Source organism: Lampetra planeri, unplaced genomic scaffold (assembly GCF_965212315.1).
Source record: "Lampetra planeri unplaced genomic scaffold, kcLamPlan1.2.h2 scaffold_1735, whole genome shotgun sequence".
Taxonomy (NCBI): Eukaryota; Metazoa; Chordata; class Hyperoartia; order Petromyzontiformes; family Petromyzontidae; genus Lampetra; species Lampetra planeri.
In genome coordinates, this window is record NW_027614471.1 from 1 (window position 1) to 19,783 (window position 19,783).

General features: G+C 45.6%; 1 protein-coding gene across 1 annotated transcript; it reads right to left on the reverse strand.

The window, feature by feature from the left end:
* Nucleotides 1-69: 69 nt before the first annotated feature.
* Nucleotides 70-18,829, reverse strand: LOC144739827 (dystonin-like; the record flags this gene model as incomplete). Its single annotated transcript, XM_078622718.1, has 33 exons — nucleotides 18,779-18,829; nucleotides 17,918-17,980; nucleotides 15,564-15,653; nucleotides 13,901-13,978; nucleotides 12,798-12,890; nucleotides 8,658-8,824; nucleotides 8,439-8,560; nucleotides 8,216-8,322; nucleotides 8,013-8,132; nucleotides 7,657-7,752; nucleotides 7,440-7,567; nucleotides 6,410-6,503; nucleotides 6,159-6,313; nucleotides 5,595-6,066; nucleotides 5,390-5,518; nucleotides 5,223-5,300; nucleotides 4,979-5,140; nucleotides 4,647-4,751; nucleotides 4,460-4,555; nucleotides 4,259-4,384; nucleotides 4,038-4,190; nucleotides 3,806-3,960; nucleotides 3,534-3,660; nucleotides 3,265-3,448; nucleotides 2,579-2,736; nucleotides 2,320-2,498; nucleotides 2,100-2,238; nucleotides 1,673-1,866; nucleotides 1,437-1,599; nucleotides 1,279-1,362; nucleotides 1,079-1,186; nucleotides 899-997; nucleotides 70-297 (listed from the first exon to the last, which is right to left on the reverse strand). Coding segments are annotated over exons 1-33 (4,503 nt in total), but the record flags the coding sequence as incomplete, so codon positions are not given.
* Between the last annotated feature and the right edge of the window lie 954 nt (nucleotides 18,830-19,783).

A 19,783-nucleotide genomic window follows, 5' to 3' on the forward strand; every position in this document is an offset into this window, starting at 1 on the left:
AGTCACTTCCTGTTCTCTGGCAGTTTTCTCCTTCAGTGCTGTCTCTAAACCACTGCGACAGTGATGCACGTCATGCTCGAGCTGTGATTTCTCAGAGATTAGCTCATCAATCGTCTTCTGCTGTGTCTTCACTCCTCCTTGCAGCTTCTCCAGCTGCACTCGTCCTTCAGCCAGCTGTGCTTCTAGTTCACCGACCCGTTGATGGAGCTGGCTGAGCTTTAGCTCCTCGGCAGCCTTTTGGAGCGTCATGCTCTCTGTCCTTTTTGCATTCTCTGCTCTTTCAAAAGTCTTTCTGCTCTAAAACGCAAAACAATACGTTTTAAAGATGAGACGGATAAGACAAGAGAATCTTACTGAGCAACTTGTGCAGGACCCAGACCTTCTACTGTGTCAGATTCCAAGAAAGACCAAGAAGGGGAAAGAAATATCCTCCAGCCGTTCTCCTCCTACAGAGCCACCATCATCCACAAGATCCAGACATGCACAGCATTCCCTTTGCTTCTCAAAAGAAGCAAAGATCTTCAGTCGTGAGCAGCTGAGCACATTTAAGCTACAGAATCCAACTTCTAGCAGAAGCGACATCATCTTTTCCCCCTCAGATGGAACCAGCTGGTGCGTGATTTTTGTGATCTCTCTGCCTTTGTGTTTGTTCTTGTGTCTTTTTTGGTCCGATGTGACGACCTCTGCTGTTCACTCAGTGACATAGCGCTCTGATTCTGTCTGTTTATTCAACTGTGTGAAAGAGGCTGTTGCTTTTCTACACCTGTTACTCATCAGGCAGTGAAACATGCAGGTCTGAGGAGAAGCTGGAGCACATGCAAACCTATGAGTAGTTTGAGCATAAGCCCCCAGTCTGCAGCTGCAGTTACACAGCAGCGTTTGAAAATCTGAATCTCACCTCCTCGTCTTCAGTTCTCCTCAGTGTCTTGCTGGCAAACTTCACATACTGCGTCATGAGCGTTACGAGAGCCGTGTAGCGGGTCCGGAGATCCATAAACTGTTTGCAAAATGGAATATACTCTCACAGACACATGATAACAATAATAACAATTTGCTTTGGTTTCCACAGGGAATCTACCTCTTGCTGGATGGCGTCAGAGCAGCTCTGCATCTTCCGTTTCTTCAGAGGAGATTTGTGTTGCGAGTCCACCATCGCTCTGAAGGTCATCAGCTGGAGCTCATAATCCTTCACAGAGAGCAAACTGTTTCAGACCCTCAGTTCTCCACCAGAAACTTCCAAAAACATCAACCCCGTGTAGAGTGAATACTGTGGTTTACCTTCACGGCAGACGAGTACTGTTCCGCCTTCTTCTGACACTCGTCTATTTTACTCTGTTTTTGTTCAATTTCAGCAACCAGGACCTGAAAACCACAGACTGTTTGACCACGCAGCATTCTTCGATCCCGTTGTTTTACTTCCAACAACTCTGTGCTACCTTCTGTTTGTTCAACAGTTCGGCCAAAGCTTTGCTGTCTTCAGGTTTGTTCTCTTGAGCCTTGAGCTGCTCGGCCTCCATCTGTCTCACCCAGTCGTCCAGACCGCCGTAAGAGTCTCTGTAGTGCGTCAGAGATTTGCTCATTCCGTCCAGATCCCGCAGCCTGGAATTGCATCAGTGAGCGTCGCGTTTGAGCAGATATATTTGGTTTCGTCCCCGTGTGACCCGCAGCTCACCTGCCATCGATCTGTGTGTGAATGTTGCGCCATCGCTCGTGCAGTTGATCGGCCTTTTCCTTGTGCCAGTCCAGGTCGAAGTCACGCTCGTTGTGAGTCTTAAACATGCGTTCGCTGATGACTCGGGCCTTCTGGAGCTCATCCGCCATGTCATGGAACACATCCTGTTTTTCGTCGACCTCTGTCCGCCATTGCTACGAACAAAGGGAGGTATGTTTATTTTGCCTGACTATAGCTGTACATGTCTGGTTTTAACTGTTTCTATTTGTTGCTTCTTGTATATATTTTTATTCTGACGATACTTTTGATGACACATTTCCTGAGGGATCAATAAAGTTCCGGTCTAATGGAATCCGATCTATGATATTTAATGCAACATGATTAAATAATTTTATGGACACTGGTGAAATCTAAATTGAGTTTGTACCTTGAGAGCAGAAATGACAGTTTCAATGGACTGGAGGTCAGAGGTCAGAGCATCTTCCTCGTAGAGTTTAGATTCATAGGTCTTAACCAGCGCCTCCGCACTCTGGCTGTGCTTCACCACCAAACTCACTGTTTTCAATCTGCAAAAGAGAATAAACGTGTCTTTGGCGCTTCAGAACTTTGACCATCTGCTGGACACGAGAGTTACGTCTGTCGCTTACTTGTCCGTGTACATGGAGGACATGGAGTAGACCTGGCTCATGCTCTGAATGAGGACGGTGAGCTCAGAGGAGAGCGTCTGCACAGACGGGAAACCTGCAGCCTGTCGGAGAAACAGCTCACACTTCTCCTTCATGACATCCAGGTCCTCCTTCAGTTTGTTCAGCTCTGCAATCTTCTTCTGCAAAGAACCACACGTAGGATTGAGGTGAGAAATTTGTTGAGAAAGGGAACATGTCGTCAGACAGTCCAGATGTGCACCTCTTGCTCTGCGATGCGCCGGAGGCTCTGCTCCACGTCGTCTCTCTCTAGCGGCGTGCGGATCTGTCTGATCAGATGTTCCTCATGGGCCTCCAGGTGCATCCGGAAGTTGCGTATTTCAGAGATGTAATGATTGTACACCGACTCCTCCTGTTCCTCTGCTCGCCAGAAAAAACGCACATGGTCAGTAAGTCAAGAATGCTGTTCGGTGCATCACCTCTCAAAGTTTCAAAAGATATTTATGTGATTATAGACAGAGCTGACAACAACTGACAACAGCCTTGTAATGTTCATACAATAAAATATATATATCAAGAAATATCCATAAATGAATAAATAAATCCATATTATTAGTAGTAGCAGTCGTAGTACACAGTCTCAGAAATGCACTAATGCCGCCTCTAGATGGCGTTATGATCCCAGTGAGCAGGAGTTCTGTACCACAGACATGCTATATGTTCTGAATGTTTTTCTGACTTTTCACCCAGTTATTAACTCATAGTCACCTCTTACAGCACAGTCGATCTTTTTAGAACTATTACCGGTTCAGTTTGAGGTAAAAATTATAATCCCAAAAGAATGATGTTGAGGCCCAAGGCTTAGAGAGCTGCAGGTTTGATCCCCGATCAGGGTGTGTGTGTGTGTGTGTGTGTGTGTGTGTGTGTGTGTGTGAGAGAGAGCCAAACCTCTTTCTGCAGCTCTGAGCAGCTCCTGGTAGTATTCTTTGCAGGCTGTGACATCTCTCTCGAGTTGGCTGCAGTCTGCCACTGTGAACACCTCCGACTCCTCGCTGTCCTCCACAAACTCATCGAAATGAGACTGCAGGCTGCTCAAAACCTGCTGGTGCTCACCGGGTAGCATCGTCTTAAACTGCAGTAGCACAAACACATTACTAGTGATGACAATCTACGGTTTCAACGACAAGCCAGCTTTAAAAACAGTCAAACAAACAAACCGAGGCCACGTTCCAGCTGCGGACGGTTCGTATATCGGCCATTAGATGATGCCAGGACACCACATTCTTCATGTTGATGTGGGAGTGGTGCCACAGTGCCAGAACATTCTGGTACAGCTGCTCAGTTCTGTAGGAAAAGCAAGAGAGGTGACATCCAACAAACAGCAGGTCCGGTGTCTATTTACACAGTGCAAATAGACATAAATGAATACTTGTAAACATTTCTGAATGTTGTGTGCAGTGTAATGAAAAAAGCAAAAGTAGCATCAGACCTTGCAGCCGTATCGACAGCCTCTTTGTTGGGTGGAGGTACGGTGAAACAGACGGACGGCACCATGGCTTCGTTCCCTGCTGGGTTGATGACTTTCCACTTGGCGCGGTGAGAGTTGCTGGCCAACACACACTCGTCGTCTTTATAAATGGTAATCTGTTGCGGAAACACAAACACACAGGTGAGTTTGCCATTCACCATCCATTTAAATCCTGGGTGGAGAAAAGTGTCACCTCGATCTGCCGGTAATCGCAGACGGCCTTCACAGGGATAGAGGACCGTAAAGTGTGGTCGGGGTTCCTGGGTTTGAGCTGCACAATGGTTTTGGCTCGGCCCACTAACCCAGCGACGGTGTTACGGTACTGAAGAAGTTGCTCTTTCTCCTCCTGGAGAAGCACAACACAAATGAGACACACATGTTCTCTTTTATTTCTACGTGTTTCCACCAGGTTACCATGGATTCCTGGATGAGATCCTCCAGCCTGTGCAGGCTGCTGTTCCGATCGCAGCTGTACTTCCTCTGAATGGCGTCCTGCAGCGTTTTCAGGTAGTCCATGGACTCTTTGGCATCGCTGAAAAACTGTAGAGGGGGAAGGACCAATCCATCAGCTGCGTCCAAACACATCCCAGTCGAGAGAGTTCACGATAAACTCACCTCAAAGTAAACAGCGTTGTCCTTCAGGTGCTGGTCCACAGAGGAGCAGAGCTGCACAATCCAGCTCCACTGCGTCTGCATGGCCGCTCTGTACGCCTGCACGCAGACACACAGGTTAAAAACCCAGGGACTCATAATGCAGCTGGAGCGTTTGTTGGACGGCGAGTGAATCAACAACAGGACATACTTCAATAGTTAGCCTGGCAGGGTGGTTCTTCAGAAGAAGATAATCCGCCGTGTCCTGCACAGACTTCATCACGTCCTCCTTCTCATCCAGCTCCTTCATCAGCTCCTGTGAGGAGACAGAGGCTGCATGAGGACTCCAATGAGGTCACTGGACGCTTGCAACAACCGTTGGGGTGTATGAACCATACATGCCAGTGTTTTCAACCATGTCATAAAGAAATAGAATTAAAAAACAAATACCTAAATAAAAGTTTGAATCTAAAACATTCGAAATGCATATCTGAATACATATTCAAAATAAAAATACAAATAAAAGATGTGTGAATGACGTACAGCGTGGTAGTCTCTTTTCTTGGATATGTTCCTGTTGCGATCACTCCAGTCGAATGCCACCTCCTCTTCCTCCTTCTCGTTCAGCCAGATCAGCTCCCGCGTCGCCTGGGACACAAAGTCGTGCAGAGTCTCCAGATGGCTCTGTCGCTCCCGCGAACAGTTCTGCAACAGCAGGCGACCGTGAACTCAGACGACAGTCACCTCACTGCACTGTCACTGTTTCAGATTGTTGTCCTCAACTTACCAACAACCGTTCATACTGCTGCTCTAGTTTGCTCAGTTTTTCTGAATATGTTGGTTTCAGTGGTGGTTTCATCTGAATCTGCAGGGGGGAAAAAAAATCCCCAAAATTTGAAGTGGTCAATGACTTGTAGTGCTGATATAAAAATGTAAGCAGGACAAAACACTCACCTCACTTAGTTTGGCGTCTTTCAGACTCATCTGAAATTCTTCAATGGCTCTGTGTACAGTTTTGTGGTTTTCCAAATGTGTTTCTGCACTCGGTAAATCAGATCCCCACTCTGACCGGTCCAATTGTAACTTTAAAGCAAATGAAATTAAAAATGACCAAGAAATTCAGCGCGTTAAATTTACAGTTCAAACGCTGTCTGCTCACCTGCATCTCTGCCACCCAGTTCAAAAGGTCGTGCACAAACTTCATGTTGACCTCCTCCTCCGTCATGCTGCCGTCTGCCAGGGAGGATTTCGGTAAAGGCTTGCGGATCTGCATGTGTTTCAAATGCCTGAGGCTTCCTGGGTCCATGCCGCCGCCGCTACTGCTGCCGCCGCTGCCCCCGTAGGTCGGCGCTGAAGGGGGCTGCAGGCCTGGGGTCACAGCAGGGGTTAAGGACGGAGTCAGGCACGGAGTAAGGCTGGAGGTGAATGTGGAGCCGGGGGTACTGAACCCCCCGGGGGCGAGGGCTGGTGTCAGGCTCGTGCTAAAGTTCTGGGAGAAGCCCGAGTTCAGGCTCTGTGTGATGCCTGAGATCATCATTTTGGTTTGTTCTGTCGTCAAGGTGCGACCTTGGCTGTACACGGAGGAACACTCAGCTCTGAGGGCCAGGAGTTCATCCCGCAGGTTCGATACCCTGTGTTAAGAACATAACGACGCCTGCATGAGGAGCGTTCACATGCAGGATGTTTCTGTGTGATGTGTTTTACAGGAAGATCTAGTTTTTACCTTTGGACTAACTGATCTGCGAAGGGGAATTTTCCGTCCAGAAGAATCTGAATATCCACCACTTGTTGTCTGAGGATGCTCTCACACTCCAGCAGGTAGCCGGCGATCTCAGCTTCATTGAGGAACTGAATACCGGACTCGAGACGTTTAACATCCTTGGAAGAGGAAAGCCGGAGTGAAGAAGCAACTTAGAATCCACAGTGATTCAGAACGACAGACATCAAGACAGAAAGAGTTTGAGAAGAACTTACAGACTGCAGGGACGTTCGAGCCAACGCCAGCTTGTCCTCTCCGTTAACGCAGTCCCGCTGGACCCTGTTAGCTATCTGCTGCAACGTCTCCAGCCTACAAGAACAAATGAATTACGTCCTTCAACAGTCCACTCCACTCTCTGCCGAGTATGCGATCTCACCTGGATCCAAAGGTGATGTTGTTATTAAACACTGAGCTGTTGAACTGTGACGGTTCCAAACGCTGCAGGACGACATCATTGGAACCGAAGCTGATGAAACTACTGTCGCTAACAGAGATCCTGCTCAAACACGCCATGGTACTTTGTAATGACGGCAGCCTCGTCCAAACCTTCACGCTTTGACTGCGACCGACGAGATGTAATTCAGCACGCTCGCATTTATAGCGTCAGGAACTGAATCCCACCCTGAGATGATATTCTGCCGTGAGGGGTTTTACATGAACCAACGTGTTGCGACAGGGCTCCGTCCTCACAGCCAACTGCCAAACTGTTTCTGCCGCTCTGTGTCGGCACTGAACGTTGGACTGTAAATACGTTTGTGTTTACAAGCTACAAAATCACAAATGAGTCGGTAAACGTGTCCAGAACGTTGAGTCACTTTCCTGCAGTCTGTACAACAAACACTGAGTGAAACACAACAGCTGACGACTGAACCTTTACAAAGAGCTGAATGTTTGTCAGCTTTCACACAGATGTTTCTCCATAAAATCTCCAGAGGAGATCAGCTTTTTTAAAGAAATGAATGTATGCAGCTTCAGCTTCTACTATCTCTGTCAGTGTTTTATGTTTCACTACAGATGTGTGCAACCTGAAACATTCTCAGACAAAATGATGCTGACTCATATTTACTTGTGGGATCCCTCATTTAGAGAAACAATAGATAATCGGGACATTTCCTGCTTCGCTTCTCGCTATGTGTCCTCAGACATGCACTGATGTGACCTGAGACAGCAGCTGGGCACATAAACTAAAACCATAAAAACAAACACTTTGACTGACAGATGATGGATGAAAAACACTCCACATACCTCTCCACCTCGGGCCGCAGGCTCTTCTCTCTTTCCAGCATGGCAACAATCAGTTTGCCCCATTCCTTCTCCACGTCGTTTGGATGATGACCCTGGGGTAAGTGAATCCGCCCAAACTCGATCCACGTCTGTCAAATTCACCCCAAACAGAATTATTGTCAGTGACAGTGTTTGATCGTTGTCGTCTTATTTTTCTTCTTCTTCTGCGGCAACGCACCTCCAGCATTTTATACAGATTTTTGATTTTTGTCTTCTCATTTTCTTTCAGTGGGATGTCATGTTCTTTGAACTGCAGATATTGTGAATAAAGTGCCTGTAAAAGAAAGCAGATATCTTTTTTTAAGGCAGAGAGCAAAGCATCCAATGCTGCAGAGGGATCTCAATGCATCTGTCCATTGGTCTCTGCAACCAGCATGAAAGAGCTTCTCTATTAATGAATATTGGCGTTTTGCAGCAAATGGATCCTGGCCCTCACTTATCCACTCATACAGCGCGGCAGTGGAAGCAGACAGCTCATCCTTTCAGACGCTATGAACATGTGCACGGTGAACGTAATCACCGCTGGAACGATACCTTGAGTTCTGCAGGGTTGTTGGGGAATGATCGATCTGACATAATGGCCACATTGTGTTTGATCCACTGGCTGAGGTATTTGATCATGTTCTGGTACTCCACCCATTTGATATCAACGTCCTGGTCAGAGAAAGAGCTCATCAGCAGCAGCTTTAGGCATTGAACTGGTTGGGTTCATTGGGGGACTGACGCGGTCGTCTTACGTTGGGGCCGACTCCATCGACTCCATCGGGGACTCTGGGGAAGGCTTCGTACAGCGTGGAGACGTATGTGATGACTGACTTTTCATCAGGAGACTGGACGTCTACGTCTGATGAGAGGGAAACCAGAGGGAGGGTGAGTGCAGCACATCAGACTCATTCCTCAGCGTCCAAACTGTCATGTACATGAGAAGGACTCAGAAATGATGACGTGTCTGGAGCTCACCCTCTGGGTCCAGCAGCCGAGCCACCCCGAGCTGCTCAGCTACGCCGAACGCCTGCTCTAAGTTTGATCGGTTGGCCTGATTCGACACACGGCTCATGTCGCTCATGTCTATTAGATCTGGCCTGTGGAGAAAGAGACATCAATATAAAAAAAGTCAATATATCTCATTTCTTTCTTCTTTATTTTCACAGAAAAGGCAGTGAACCTGTCTTACAATACCTGTATTTGTGAATGATGGCGTTAAACAGCCTCCCATCCCTCCAGGAAGTGGTGAAGTTATCACATCGTACGCCCACGTAGCCCTCTGTTATCTGCTTGGACCAGAGCAGCAGCCTCTCCTTGGCTGTCATGTCCTCTGACTCCCCCCTCACATGAATCTCCGAGATCTGTCACCCAAAGGAAGCAGACAACCCTCATTCAAATCAATGCCCGTCGTGTACAGAACTATTACTGATATAAAAATAAAACATTACACTTGTTCCAGTCCCACCCTCAGGTAACAGGATGTCTGAATCAGACAATCAGTTTGTTTGGTTCATTAACGGCTCCATGTGTTTGAAAGCCAACACACGGTATCAGTGATAGATAAAGTTGTGTAACAAATTACCTAAGAGCGAGCATGACCTTTAACAAACTGCACCACCTCATAGGTTGAGTTCCACTGCTCTGCTGGCAGGTCGGACACACTTACGACCTGAGCGTCAATAATCCTGCAGCACAGACCGACGACAACCCAAACACCAGACGGCAGAGGTTCCACACGTGGACGGCTTGTTACGGAAAATACAAGTTGCTACAACTCAACAAACCTTCAGCCAAGTAACAGAAAAACAAACGTCTCTTTCCGACCAAATCTGAAAAAGTAACCATGGATAAGTTGAGGAAACAAAGCTTTAAATACAGAACAGTTTACTTGTTCTCAAAATCTTTTGACGTTTCGAGTTTTGTAGCAAAAGTGTAACTTCCACAATGTGTTGTAAAGAAGCCGCAGGATGTAAATATCACACAGCTGGATGTGCAAATCATGACAGATTTTACGATGACAACACAGATGAAGGACAAACACACTAAGGCCAATGTCATCACATGCTGACAGAAGGAAACTGGGAAAGTGTCAACAAACGTGGCTCATATTTCGACCAGTTCCATCAATGAATGACATCACGTTAGCTACCGTATAAAAGTCAAGTTGTGATTTACCTCGTCCTGGAGAGAAATACATTTGGCCCGACGCTCAGTGTAACCGGAGCAGCTGAAGGCCCTCGGCCTCCTCCCGTGGGGTTGAGAGCCCCAAATAATCTTAGCAAGCGACTCCTCATTCACAGGTCCGTCACGACCCCTCAGAGTCTGCAGCACGTGCTCCACCGCTCCAAAACTAACAGCACGCCTTAACTGGCGCCGCAGCAGCTTCCTCACGAGCAGAACGTCCTTGTCCAGACTGGACCTGCTGTGATCAGAACCTCTGGAGAACCTTCCAAACCTGCAGGTCTTATTGAGAGGTTGTTTAGAGGGATTCAACACCGGCTCCTCTCCAACATCTCCGACACCTGTGCTGACGCTGTCTTGGCTGCACTGATGTGTGTCCACCTCTGCGGGTTCGAGGGACTCAGCTGTTGCTCCTTGTCTTCGTTGTGCGTCCCCATCCGGGCCGTCACGGCCCTCTGCTCTATCGCAGGTGGACCCAGTGACACACACCTCGCTGACAGGTTTCCTAGTGGATTCAGGCTGAAAATCAGCTGATTTCTTCTTCCTCCTCTGAAAATAGCGGCGACCTCTAAGCTCCTTGGATTCAGGGTTCAGCGGAGCCTTCTTGGGGTCAACATAACAATCCTCCTTTGGGCCCCGGACACAGCCGCAGATATTTCCCATGGCTGTCAGTCATACAGAGTCGTCCCCATTGAAAGCGTTCAAACTCACAGCGAGCTGCTTTCCAGCAAATGATCCCGTGAGCCCGTCAGCTGATGAGTCATGATCCCGCTGACAGAGAGCTGCCCTCACGTCGGACTAATGACACCTCAGTGTGTTCCTTTAATCAAGTCTCATCTACGAACCGGTCAGCTTCTCTCACCAGTCAGCGTCTCTCTCTCTCTGGCTTACCCTCACGCCCACTCGCTCACCCGTCTGACACCGGAATCCTTTCTGACCTTTGAAACATTTCTCTGGCTTTGCTATTCCAGCACAAACATTATAAACGTGTGCTTGGCTGAGGTCCTCGGCCGAGAATGAAAGTTGTGCACAGACCTGTTTGGGACTGGTTGGTCTGCTTCGTCTGCACAGTAGACAAACGCTCATCACAGTAAGGTTTCCTTATATGACCGTGTGTATGTGTGTGTATAATGTGCTATCTGAGCACGCGGGCTCATTATGTTGTGACAAACTTTGGCTCAGCATGTCCGTCTGCTCTGACAGAGTGAATGAGCCGGACAGGGTGCCAGCCGGGCTTTGAAAACCAGACCAGTGTAGGTCATCGGGCGCAGCACGAGCAAAGCTGGACAACAAAGTGCTTTCAGTTTGTCTATTAATCAAGACACACACAATGGCGGAGCCAGCGGTGGAGCCAGCGTGTTAAACAAACACTATTATCTGAACGGATCGCCGCAGGGACAGTTCACGAGGGGGCAAACACACGGACCAGGAACTGAGTCACCATCACAACATGATTGAATTATACCACGGAAGTATAAAATGTGAACAAAACGCACAGCGGAGGAATCTGTGAATACAGAGTTGACACAGAAATCGGAACCAAAAGAATAAATACCATACCACCACACAGCTCAGATATAAATATCTGCTGCAGCCGGCTCGCTGAAGTTTCCCTGAAGGTCAGAGTCACCTGACAGCCAGCACAGGTCAAACTGCAGGACATGTGTCGTCACTGATACGAGTCAAAGGCAGTTAGATGCCAGCTATAGTGTGTAATTTAATTACTTTAACCATTACTATTCTTGATCGTCCTCATCTTCCGCTCGCTCCCGGTTTACGGGTTGCGGTTGTGCTGGAGCCGATCCCAGCTGTCAACAGGCGAACGTCAGATTACACCCTGGACGAGTCGGCAGCTCATCACAGGGCCACATGAAGGACAGACAACCGTTCACCCTCACGTTCACACCTACAGAGAGAACGCACGCAGACACCGGCAGAACATGGAAACTCCACACAGAAAGAGATCCTGTGTTAACCACCCCTACTCATGATTACACCTTCATTTACATCTGAACAATTTGTGCAAAAACATAGTTGATGTGTTTTTTTTAGCGCTGATTCAGTGTGATATTAATTAATGTTGATGGAGTTTAAAGGAGTTGATACTGTTGTAAGGTCAAACACTGACACATCACAACATTTAGAAAAAAATCAAGTGGATTTAGGTACAACACTTTCAAAAAGGTCGTTGAAATGGTTTCACGGCTAGTTCAATTTAAACGAGGGAACTTGGAAGTGGAACAAACTACATTTCCAACACGACTGTTACTGCCGTGACTCTGTTAACTCCTCCTGCACAGACATGAAGACTGGTTTTGATGTATTCATCAGTGACTAAAATAAACATGAGAGGAAATCTGTGTCGACTGCAGTCGCTTTGTGTGATGGAATCAAACTTATCTGCACGCAGCTGATAACGCGCTGAAAAGTCTGTCAAACAAAACCTTAGTGCAACAAAATAACAGAATCAAAAGAGGGGTCGTCTAGGTCAAACACGCACACACACGCTCGTACACACACACACACACACACACACACACACACACACACACACACACCATCATTATTCTCACATTAATAAAAAATGGGGCCAGCAGGGACATGAATCTGGATCCTTCAGGCAAAGAAACGTTGAGTGTTCACACATGTCCGTCGGCTGACAGCAGTGGTTTTATAATAAAGGTGTGCACAAAAATATCTTCGTCTTTCCCTCTGAATCGAGAAGAAACAAGTCGGCTGCTGCTCTGCAGTGTACGTGAGACTGACAGCGGCAGCTGATGGCGACGCCGCAAAACGCTACCTTGTCAGCATGGTGGAGTCCAGGCCGTGGATGGATAGTGAAGTATTTAATGACACACACACACACACACACACACACACACACTTCGTTCCTTTTCTCTTCATATTGAATTCTATTCAGTCATGATTAACAAAACAAAACAAAACATTTTGAAGCTATCTCTTGTGGACTGGAAGTGACCACAGCTAACAGGATGTTTGCTGTATTGATTGAGGAACGCTGACTGAATGGATGTGAATGTATTTATTAAAAACCTATGTGTCCTAATATTATTAAGTTACTGAGAATAAAAAATAGTGTGCGTTACAATGTCAGGAATAAAGTTTTACAGGTGACAAGACGAGAACACAGACCTGAAAGTGCAAAATTATGGTCCAGATCAATCCCAGGGTCAGTTTGGGGTTTCCATCTGTGATGTCATCGTTCCTGATATTTACAAGTTTGACCTGAAGACAAGAGATATCTGATCAATATTCACAATTTCAGCAACAACAACAACAACATTTTCTTCACCTTCTTATTCATGGGACTTATACAGTTGTAGATTGACATAAATGCTTTATAAATCATGTGACTCATTGATCGAACGCCACCAGGTGGTGCAATAGTCAGTCAGTGCTGTGAGGGGACATGAACCAGGAGGGAGGAAATCAGTCTTGACACAATCTCTCACAAGCTCTTAATTAGGAAACATTTCCTGATGACCTGACGACCAGGAGGATCATTTGTTCTGTGTGTCAGACACAAATGCTGTGCAGATGAATGCAGATGAGACTCTGTGGTCTGTGATTCCTTTGTCCTGGGTCTTACGTCACATCTGGCTACATCTGAGCCAGGCGCCGTTCCTCATCACATCCTGGCTTTGGTGGGGGAAGGGAGGGCAATCAAAGCTCCCCGGGAGCCCACTGATGGGATTTGTCGCCGCTGCTCCTTAAATGCTGCCAATGTAAATTTGTGACAAATGACTTCCGGTTTTCATCCAGGGAGTCGGACAAAGCCTCAGGTCCGAAGCATGTGACTGTACTGGTAATACAATCACCATGGAAACCTGGCTGTTGAAGCCATTGTGTTGGAACCAGTGGTGTATTGAAATCAGTAGGATGTACGCCTGTGTGGTGTGTCTGGTGCACGGTGTCCCCAATGTTTTGAATCCTGTGACAGACAAAGTAAAAGAGCTAGGAATGTTTGACTTTGATTCAATGATGCAGCAGCAGCCTTCATCGGTTGAAATCAATTGTTTGCTTTGTTTGTTGCAGAAAAAAAAGAAAGAAAATGTGTGTCTCCGGCACAGGACACATGACACCTCATGTCATTTTTATTCCTTGGACGTGAGGATGGAAACAATCACTATTTGGACTCGAGCACCGTGTCCAGGCTATATGAATAATGTGGTGTTTGTGCAAACGATCACAACTTTTACTGAAGGTGCTCATTCAAAATACAGACTGACTCTTACCTGCCGTCTTTTTAAATAATCCAGTGCTATTTGTACATTCTGGAGTCTGTGGAAGCGCATCCTTCCTCTCTCCCGAGGCTGTGGAGGACAAAGAGCGGACAGCAGCTGTGTGTGGTAAACTGCTTCATCTCTGTATCAGCGGACAAACTAAAGAAATGTGCATTCACAAAGGACCCAAGACTCAGAATCTTACCCACCCATCTGTTAAGGTGAAGACATAGAGGCGCTCACACAAAAACACAGCAGCAGCTGCCAGCTTCTAAGAATCCATGTATGCAAATGCACCCCCCCCCCCATTTCCACCTCAAAAATCATGCTTTTAATGTTTATTTCCACAAAGTGACTCTGCAACTTCACCCATTCAGATATAATTCCCCATGTGACTCCTGAAGAAGCATCTGTCCAAACTCCAAATGCACACTGACGTTCGGAGGACACAGCGTGAGGCGATGAAATGAAAAACGCACTGAAGCCGTGACGTAGCAGCAGGAAAACACTCAGCCGTTGCTCCGGGCGACAGCCGTGCAGTGCAGTGACACCCCACAGCTTTTGTCCAGTGAAGCTGAGTCTACAGATGAAGTTGTCTTAAGACTTCAATGTGCCCAAAGCAGAAGCTGGTGAAATGTATATAAAGAACCAGATTGAATGCTCTTCTATTATTTACTTCACGTTTAAAAGCTTTCACATGTTCAAAGTACAACATGTATCATCGAAAAGTAAAATTCAAGCCGCCAGGGTCTTTGGCTCATGTGCACATTTCTCACAAATCACCTGATTGAAAACGGATTTGTCTCTTGCTGATCACAAAACTACACAACATCAAAATTCCAAAGAAGAGAAACTATATGATCGTGTGGAGCAACTACAGTATTTGTTAAGAAAATTACGCAGCACTAGAGTCAGATAAAACAGATTTACACACTTGTGCCAACAGCATGTTCTGAGGTTAGTTTGTTAGAGGTGTGTGGGGTTGGGGGGGGCGTACAATCCACACGTACCCCCTTATCATCATCCACCGTGTCTCCATGCTGCTCAACCGCACATGCTTCTGTCCCACTCACCAACCGCAAAGTCTTCAGAAAATCACGCTCCCTTGGCTTTACCACCGAAAGGGCAACGCATGGGGGGGAGAAAGGAAGACAGTGATACAGAGACAGTGGGCAAATCAAACGAAGGCGGACAATGGAGAGAAAACAATCACAGGGGGTGGGGAGGAGGTGGGGGCTCAACAGAGGAGGAGGAAACAGGATGTAAACAGAAAAATAGAGAGGTACTCAGAGAATGGAGGTTAGTCACAGTGGAGGAGGAGGATCTGTTGGGGCAGCATGATGGCAGCATTACGTAACTCGGAACTGATCGACTCACTGGAATAAAACAAACCCAGCTGCAAACAGCCCGTTACAGCGACAGAAGATCTCAGCAGATGTCTCCTGTGTTTACCAGCTGGTTGCTGGCTGATGTTAAAGCCCAAGGGGGTTAACTAAGTTTATCACAGGGAGCGACGCCTCGTACCTTTTGCGAAAATACTGACTTATGTCATCTGTTTTGCAAGACGGACCAAAGGGATTCATTTATCACTACTATGTTCTTTAGCTTTGAGCTGTTATTACATCATTACATTAACCATTAAAATAGAATTGGAAAAAAAAAGATCTCCACTCACCAGCATGTCTCCAGACAAAACTTCCAGGAGTGAGATCAGGTTATGTCCATCTCTCAAGTCTTCATACAGGTCGTTAATATGCTTCCGGACCTACAAGAGAGGAGAACGCACATGTGACCACACTGCATATGTCATCATTAGGTTTCAAAATCTGTTGTTCATTATCATAACTGAGATAATCTCCCTTTCCAGAGTGCAAACGTGATTTGTATGCATCAACTGGGCCGGAAAATCAAATTCAGACTCTGATTCCCATGACTGCCTGCTGCTCCCTTTCCCTTGCAGCTGTTGGAGTGTGAGCGTGATGCCAGGAGGTGACAGGTGGCAGCAGGATTCAGGCAAGTCGGGCTTTTCTTTCTTCCCTAGAGACTTTTCACCTCACTGATGACATCATCAGGAGTGGACGTTCCAGGCAGCATCAAACAGTCATACCGCTGACGGCAATAACTGAGCAACTGATAGCAGAAACTCATGCTCACTGTAAATTCTCTTGGTTGTTGCCATGATTCACCGTGAAGAACGGAATGAGGCGGCTGATTTCATGCATCAACATTCCCATGGATTCGCATGGAGCACTGATGGCGGAACAAGTGTGTGCACAAAGATAAACATAGAATATATAAATAAATGGATCCCTGGTGTTTTTATAAATGTGATTATTGTTTGTTGGCACATTCATAGAGTATATGCATTTGAAATTTGACAGCTCTGGAAGGATTGTCAATGTCACACATAACGGCATGAAGCTCTCCGACGTTTACCCTTTAATCAACCGGGACTCCGTTTCAATTTTAGTTCACATACATTTGCGTCTTTCTCTAAACTCAAAGGAGTGCAGCCTACTATGCACTTCTTGCCGACACTTGACAACTCCAGTCCGAGGCCTTGTCCCTCCAGCGGGCCTTCTCTCCTTCCTGTCCTACATACCGCGCCTCTGAAGTCACACTGCTGCCGGCTGACCTGCTTTCACACAGAGCTTTCAACACCGTAATCCCAGATAGGAGCCACAGCTGTGGAGCCAAAATAGACCTGCACCCTTGTGTTATTGGACCAAACGCACCGTTACTCAGCACTTTCTCAGAGGCCATGTGGGAGGCCAACAGGTGACTCTGTTGTGATCCGTTCATTCCACATTGATCATCACTGAAGGTTCAATAAAAGAAAATATGCACAGATTGACCTCATGAGCTGTACGAGCTGCTGATCTATGAGGCTGTCGTCATCACTAAGTGTGAGTGTCGAATCCTTTGGCCTGTGAATTATTGATTACGTAAATTATATAAATGAAGCTTACACTGCTATTAAGCTTAGATCTGTCATTCGTGTCTTTTTTTGGTCAGTTTTCATATGAATATAAAGTGCTTTATATAGCAATATAACCCCCTCGAATACATATGAAGGAGGGAAGAAAATCATTTTAAATAAGTAAATAAAACCTTGACAAGGAGAAAAAATGAATGAGGGAGGTTACAGAAACAGAAAATGTTAAAATGTCAAAAGACTATTGAGTGAATTCAGGAAATATGACTGAAAAATAATAGGAAATAAATAAGAGGGGAGTATAATTTATGATGAAAATAAAATAATAAACAAAAAACAATAAATAAAAGCGACACTCTCATGTTTGTTGTAGGACTTTCAGGAGCTGAACTTTGAGCTACATCTCATGTTTTATTTCAAATAAAAAAATGTAATTATTGTAGCACAAATCCTTAAAAGTGACATAAAATAAAATAAAGTGACATATGATCCCCAGTAAGTGGTTCATTGCGTGTCACAGCTCGTCCGTCTGTGTTTCATGAAATTCCACTAAAACAGCTGAGTCAGGGATTTGTTTTCCTCAACAAAAGACAACGTGTTGCTGCAAATACTATGCATATTGTACAAAAAGACTTTCATCAGGTGATGAACATCTTCCCCAACATATCCACCAGCTTATGTGTATATCTCTGGTGGTAAAAATAGTTTTAAATATCCTTTTTTATCGATGTGAGAAGTATTTTAAGACCAGTAATGTATCTCTGCACTGAGCGTCAATACAGTTTCAATTAATGTATGTATTTTCTTCTTTTGGCTCGCTGATGTCTCCAGCAGTTTTCTTTGAGCAAACAACTCCCTAGCTTGTGTGTGTTCATCTGCAGCTGTCATTCAGTCCAAACTCTGTTCCTGTAGATTGACACAATTTCCAATGTTTTCATTCGTTGATGCAATGTTTTGTGCATTCGTGATGACATGTACTGTTTTCAAGGGCAGTTTCTGCAAACTGAGGAAGAATATGTTGGAATTTAAATAAGAATTCACATTAAATCTGTGTTACATGCACAGAACATGAGTGAATTGCATTTCCTTCTTACCTTCAACAGATGCTGGTTTATCCATTTTGTAAATGTCTTCTTCTGCACCCTGTCCTCTTTCATCTAAAGAAGAAAAAAGGCACATGGTTATTTTTTTTGTCGCATCACATCCCCTGAGAGAGGTCCAGCGAGCACAGACGTATTTTGGAGAAAGTCATGAGCCTGTTTTCTGTCTGTTGACTTGCATTGTCCTGTGCAGCAGTATAAGAAGGTGCTACAGAAAGACAATATGTATGACCACATGTCCCAGCAGATGAAAAAAAGGACATCATTTCCCAAAGACTGAAACTGCATGACTCTCTACAGCTGACCTCTTTTTCCCTTTCCCATCACCATGGCAACCTGTTGTCCAACAGCCAGGGAGGTAGTGAAGATATGGACACCAGTGGACGTAATTAAAGAGGAAGAGGAAACTGATGTAGCTCGAGTAAATCACATTATTTGTCTGAAACATGAACCATGTGTGTTTTCCATCAGCTTTCCTCATCCTGTGTCCGACCAGAGCGGGAATCCAGCCAGTCGCTGACTCATGTCTCTGCTTCATGTCTGCCAGCCTGCAACCCTCAAAATTATACTCAACGCAGGTCAGAAAACTCCAAAAAGTGTCATTAAAAACATCTCACTACTCAGGACTTTTAGTCCACTGTTACAAGTGTCCCTGACACACAGATAACCTCCTCTCTTTAGTACAGATTACAATTTCATCAAATTACTCAACACCTAATGTGAGTCAGGAGTGAGCGCAGACGTGGCTCGACTTGTCAGGAAAGATGAGAAATACTGACCTATGCAGCACATTAGAGACACCAGGTGAGATTTATGCTCCCTCTCTGTTTCAAGCAGGTACTTCATCCTGTTTACTAGCTCCTGACGGTCGTCCGGCAGCTCGTAGTCCAGAGAGATGGATGCCATGTGGACAAGAGACAGAGGAGCAGGAACGGCGTCCCTCCTCTCGCCTGCCTACCAACCTCCAGGGCTGCTGGGACTTTCTCTGGGTTTCTCAGCGAGCCAACAGAAACGAGTCCTGTCAGGTTTTCCATTGCTTCTCTCTATTTTGAGTTCTGTTTTGTTTATTTAGCAGCAGCAGCAATAAAGTAAACCCTGAAAAATCTGAAATCTGTGCTTAGAGGAAAAAAATGAGAAAAGAAGAAAACTCCATTTCCAGTTAAGTTACAACAGATCCAAATTACAGACACAGGCTGAAGCCAAAGAGCAGAACTTTCCATTTACGTCTTTTTTTATACGTATATATAAGAGATTATCAAACATGTTATGCTGCCAAGACTCTTGACAATGTTCACATCAGCAGGAAAAACTGACAACAGACCAATTAATAGCTTTTATTCAGTGAGCCTTAGCAAACGCTCACATACACTATGTTCATAGTTTTAATGTTGCATTGACACTGAGCTTTGTAACTCAGAAACACAGAAAAATAAAGTGTCTTTCAAAAATGTTCCTTTGTGAAGCTGCTGTCTGGTCACAATGACAGTCGGTCTGGCTGTGACTAAAAATAACATCTGATTTAAGATCTCTGTGATATTTCAATTTCACAATACAAGCACAAAAGAGGGAACAAGAGTAAAATGGGATCAAACCAGCGTAGCCACGTGTGTATGACAGTTGGGTCACATGACTTGTTGCACATCAAAATGAGCTTTGAAGTTCAAAGGAAACAGCTGCTCCAACTTGGAAGACTTGCACGCTTCACAAACAACCTCCTTAACTTACTCCACACACTTCGAAGCCTCAAGGACATGTTTCTATTGTTATTTTGGTTCTAAAGGGGGGTATGACAATTTTCCACAAAATATGAACTTGGCAACACTGAGTCCACTGATTTCCACTGATAACATGCTACACATT